The sequence below is a fragment of the Engraulis encrasicolus genome, chromosome 2 (assembly GCF_034702125.1).
Source record: "Engraulis encrasicolus isolate BLACKSEA-1 chromosome 2, IST_EnEncr_1.0, whole genome shotgun sequence".
Lineage (NCBI taxonomy): Eukaryota > Metazoa > Chordata > Actinopteri > Clupeiformes > Engraulidae > Engraulis > Engraulis encrasicolus.
Window position 1 is genome coordinate 56,175,279 of NC_085858.1, and position 5,000 is coordinate 56,180,278.

A 5,000-nucleotide genomic window follows, 5' to 3' on the forward strand; every position below is an offset into this window, starting at 1 on the left:
GTCCTCCTGAACATAAGGTGGTGGGACAGCCAAAGTGACATTGTAGCTGTCACTCATTGATATGCATAAACATGCATAAACACTGTATCTGTGAGGCATTTGTGTCACTGTTAATTGATTTAGTTTTGTTTTTGTTTTCGTTTTAAATGTTTTTTGGGCCTTTGGTGCCTTTTATTAGATAGTACAGTTGAAGAGGTGGACAGGAAATGACTGGGAGAGAGAGAGACGGGGTAGGGTAGGGTTGGGAAATGACCCAGGCCGGATTTGAATGTGGGTCTGGGTGGGCTACGTGCCCGATCATGGTGCGGCATACTGTACGGCTGTGACACCCCCCCCCCTACGTAATTGTATAGGATTTGAAAAGCCATGTGTACAGTATGTGTATAAGATAAGATAAGATAATATAAGATAACGCTTTTTTGTCTGTAATACATGACAACAGAAAATTGTCTTTGGCGTGGGTCCAGTCATTCTCACAGACATTAGACAAGACTTGACAAAGCAGGACATAACAAGACAAGACAATGGATGTATGTTGAGGCTGCTCATAGTTCATCTTTTGTTGAGTAGGGCTACAGCTGAGGGGATGAAGGACTTCTTGTGTAGTTCTTATATGTGTGCGTAGCCCACTCTCCATGGGGCTTGTATAATTGTGTCTCTTGAGGATGGTACTGTATTGACAGTCTTGTGGTGTTCCCCCGTGTGTAGTGTGCTCAGAGCGGGGCATAACTCGGCTAATCTACACCAGCACTGTGAACGTGGCCTTCGCAGGGAAGCCCATCGTGGATGGGGATGAAGACTCCCTCCCCTGCGTTCCTCTGGAAATGGTGAGTGTGGGCTGGTGAAAATCGCATATTTTTTCTGCTTTCACTTACACTTTTTACACAAATATGTAGGATTTTAAATATGTTGTCTTTGTTTACTTCAAACAATGGCTAAATAGAAATATTTTTTTTTCATTGTTTCATTGTGGAAGTCATCATGCCATCATACTTCTTCTAAAGTGATTGTTCAGGGGAATGTAAAATAATTTCTACAAATGCCTAACTAGAGGAATAACAGTTATCCACTTGTGTGTACTGTAGCAGTTTGTGAGATATGGGAATAAAAGCGTCTGATAAGAGAGCTGTTTTGTATGCATACCTGCTGTAAGCACACCGTCTGTTGCACATGGACACACACACATCTGTTCCCCCTCTTCCACCTGTCACACACTCCCCTTAATTCCTCTCCTCTCTCTCCACCTGCCTCACTCCTCTCCTCCCCTCCTTCACCTCTCTCTCTCTCCACCTGCCTCACTCCTCTCCTCCCCTCCTTCAGCTCTCTCTCTCTCCACCTGCCTTACTCCTCTCCTCCCCTCCTTCACCTCTCTCTCTCTCCACCTGCCTTACTCCTCTCCTCCCCTCCTCCCCTCTCTCTCTACCTGTCTCCTCTCCTCTCCTCTCCTCTCCTCTCCTCTCCTCTCCTCTCCTCTCCTCCTCCCCCTCTCTTACTGCCCACCTCCTCTTCTCCCCCCTCTCTCTCTACCCACCTCCTCTCAACTCCACTCCTCCTCCACCTCTCTTTCTGCCCACCTCCTGTCCTCCCCCACCTCCTCTCCTCTCCTCCTCCCCCCTCTCTCTTACTGCCCACCTCCTCTCCTCCTTCCTCTGTCTCTCTTCCCACCTCCTCTCCTCTCCTCCTCCCCCTCTCTTTCTGCCCACATTCTCTCTTCTCCTCTCCTCTCCTCCTCCCTCTGTTGCTCTACCCACCTCCTCTCCTCCTCCCCCTCTCTTTCTGCCCACATTCTCTCTTCTCCTCTCCTCTTTTCCTCCCTCTGTTGCTCTACCCACCTCCTCTCCTCTCCTCCTCCCTCTGTTGCTCTACCCACCTCCTCTCCTCCTCCCCCTCTCCTCCTCCCTCTGTTGCTCTACCCACCTCCTCTCCTCCTCCCCCCTCTCCTCCTTCCTCTGTTGCTCTGCCCACCTCCTCTCCTCTCCTCCTCCCTCTGTTGCTCTACCCACCTCCTATCCTCCTCCCCCTCTCCTCTGTTGCTCTGCCCACCTCCTCTCCTCTCCTCCTCCCTCTGTTGCTCTACCCACCTCCTCTCCTCCTCCCCCCTCTCTTTCTGCCCACATTCTCTCGCTTCACCACTCACTACTCTGTTCTCTTTCAAACTTCTCACTCAGGCCCTCTTACACTCTTGCTTGCCGGCTGTGCTGAGATGGGTTTGCTTAATGTTTTCTAAAACACCCTGCTGGGACAGATAGATAAAAACACACAACAAATTGGAAGTGAGTCTGTATAAAGGCCTGTCAGACATTTGCAGAGGGAGCAGAGCAGTTCAATTATATCATTGTGAGCAATATTGCAGCCAGGGGTGAGTTCAAAGGCACATTTGTCATATTTTGTAGTGAGAGAGAGACAGAGGCTGATAAAACCAGAGAGAGAGAGAGAGAGAGAGAGAGACAGACAGACAGACAGACAGACAGACAGACAGACAGACAGACAGACAGAAAGAAACACAAAAAGCATAGAGAGAGGGTACTTTCCCCCATGAGGATTACACGCGTGTCTGCCAGGAGTGAGTGTATGACTGTTGTCTTTTGTTGTTCACTCGGCACAGGACACCACCCAGGGTGGGGTGGGACAGGGAGGGTGTGATGGAGGGGTTGCACTGTGGAAAAGCCATGGGGGGCCATGTTGGTTCACGCTGAGCCTTTGTTGATGTTACGTCCTCATGTTCTTCACGCACTGCTTATCATTACTAAAAAGCTCTACCTTTCATTTACCACGCTGGGTTTAATATTTGTTGTATGTACATTGTGTACTACAGCTAAGTTTTTGTCTTTCAAAAATTGCCTTGTCCATTCACCAGTTTGTGGAGCTGGGAGTACCCTGTGATATACAGTACACCTGTACTTTTGTGGTTTCTCCAGACCCATCTTGGGTATAGTTTTATGTTTAGTGGTAGAGTGATTTGACCAGAGGATGATGATAATGAAAGCAGTCCACAAGAATTGGGTATTTATCAGTCATCCTATTTCTCTGTGTTGTTTCCTCCTCCAGTGTGAAGTGGGACACTAGTGTGCCATGAGAGATCATCTGGTGTGCTGTGGAAAACTGTAGAATGACTGTACATCGTTTGTATTGGCATTTTAGAGCCTTCTTTTCAATTAACATTTACAGTTGGTGGTGTGCCTTGGCATTTTGTCCTCGGAAAATGTGTGCTTTGGCTAAATGATTGAAAACCCCTGTTTTGCTCTGTTCATCTCTTCAAAGCACATAGACCACTACTCCAGGACCAAAGCCATTGCGGACCGGATGGTGCTGGATGCCAATGGGAAAACGCTAAAAGGTATTTAAAAACAAACAAAGCAAAGACAACAACAACAATCACACCACCGTCTACAAAACAGTTATTTATCAAGATAATTGTTCACAGTGTCTGTGGGCTATTTTTGAAAAAGGTGCTGGAAATGTTTATTTTTTGTTTGTTTTTTTGCTTAATTATTGCTACATTTTACACTCTTGAATGCTATGAATGATACGATACGAATGACTTGAAAGATACGAATGACTCCCTTGATCTGGCATCTCTTGGTGTTTCGCTAAAGCAGAGCCAGTGGTAACTCTCCTTATAGAAGGGACTCATGGGCTCATTGGCCTAGTAAATCAAAGCATAAGGCCTCTTCTACCACTAGATTTACCACTTGTTCTGAGGTAAAACACCCAAGATACTGTAAGTAATTATGGCAAATCTGCTTTCTGGAACATCTCAACAATAGTCAAAGCCGCTGGAGCTCTGTCTCTTGTGTCCACTGTTGCCTTCTGTCCTGAATTACTCTGCTGATATATGCAGAGCTGACGCTTGGCATTAGCAGACAAGGTGCTCGCCTAGGGCATCACATGTCTTTGGGGCACCAGAAATGCCAAATATACATAGGCCCTAAAGAAGTAGAATGTCAAGTGAAATAAAGTGTTACAATTTGCATGGGCAATGAGTATTGGGTTAAATAGTGATTATATGGGTTCTACTGTAGATAGGCTGTGTTGAATCAGATGTGCTATGTTTATCGATAGCAATTTCTAAATGCACAATGAAGAAAGGTGGTGCTTGCCTAGGACGCCAAAAGAATTGACTAGATCTGGCCCTGGATGTATGTATGAGTCAGGTAAGGTGCCAGTGGCATTGCTCTATCCACAGAGCCCGAGCCCCAGGTCTGGGCCTTCTGCAACCGTATACAGCCAGACCTGCTGACATCCTGTTTAAAAATAGAGTCGGACAGGACAATGCGGACAAACGGAGCCCAGCATGAACCTGACACTGCTGTGTCTGCTGTGTCCTACACACGCGTGTCCTGCGCACACACACTCTCACACACACATACACATAGACATGCAAACATGTGTATACATACACACATACTACACACACACATATAAACATACACACATTTTTATTGATATAATATATGTGACTCACGTAGGTATAGTTTCTGCGGTTAATGCACATTCTTGACAGCATGCCGAGAAGAGGAAAGAAGAGATGTTATGGAAGGGAGATAGCATGTCAGACTTTTTTTTGGAAAGCCATCATTGAAAAATGGACAGAAAGACATACATTACCACCAACCCAAACCTTAAATACATCAAGCTTATCTTAAAAGAACAGTCCACCTAATTTCATGAAATTGCTCATATGTAGTTAAGTCCCAGTTAGATATGACAACACATTGGATTTTTCGTCTATGTTTTGGCATTGCCTAGTTTAACAGCATAGCCAAATGAAACGTAGCAATGCAAGTCTATGGGAGCAAACAAAACATAATCAAATGTACTTATAAACTACTTTAAAACGAATGTAAAGTTCACCAGAGTGTAAAACAGCTATTTAATCCCGACCTGTGATCACTTGGCGCTTGATGCTAATGCTCCCATTTACTTAGAGAGATTATGCGAAGCTATGCTTGTAATTCCGATACCAATAAATCGAAGTACTGAAAACACTGAGAAGAAAA

At 45.5% G+C, this 5,000-nt stretch overlaps 1 protein-coding gene across 3 annotated transcripts in view; it reads left to right on the forward strand.

The window, feature by feature from the left end:
* Nucleotides 1-5,000, forward strand: part of sdr42e2 (short chain dehydrogenase/reductase family 42E, member 2) — a 27,868-nt gene that overhangs the window by 7,495 nt on the left and 15,373 nt on the right. For all 3 annotated transcript variants that reach the window (XM_063216950.1, XM_063216959.1, XM_063216941.1), the window contains 2 exons: nt 709-827; nt 3,262-3,337. In XM_063216950.1, the coding sequence (XP_063073020.1) occupies nt 709-827; nt 3,262-3,337 (195 nt within the window). The remainder of the gene's footprint in view (nt 1-708; nt 828-3,261; nt 3,338-5,000) is intronic.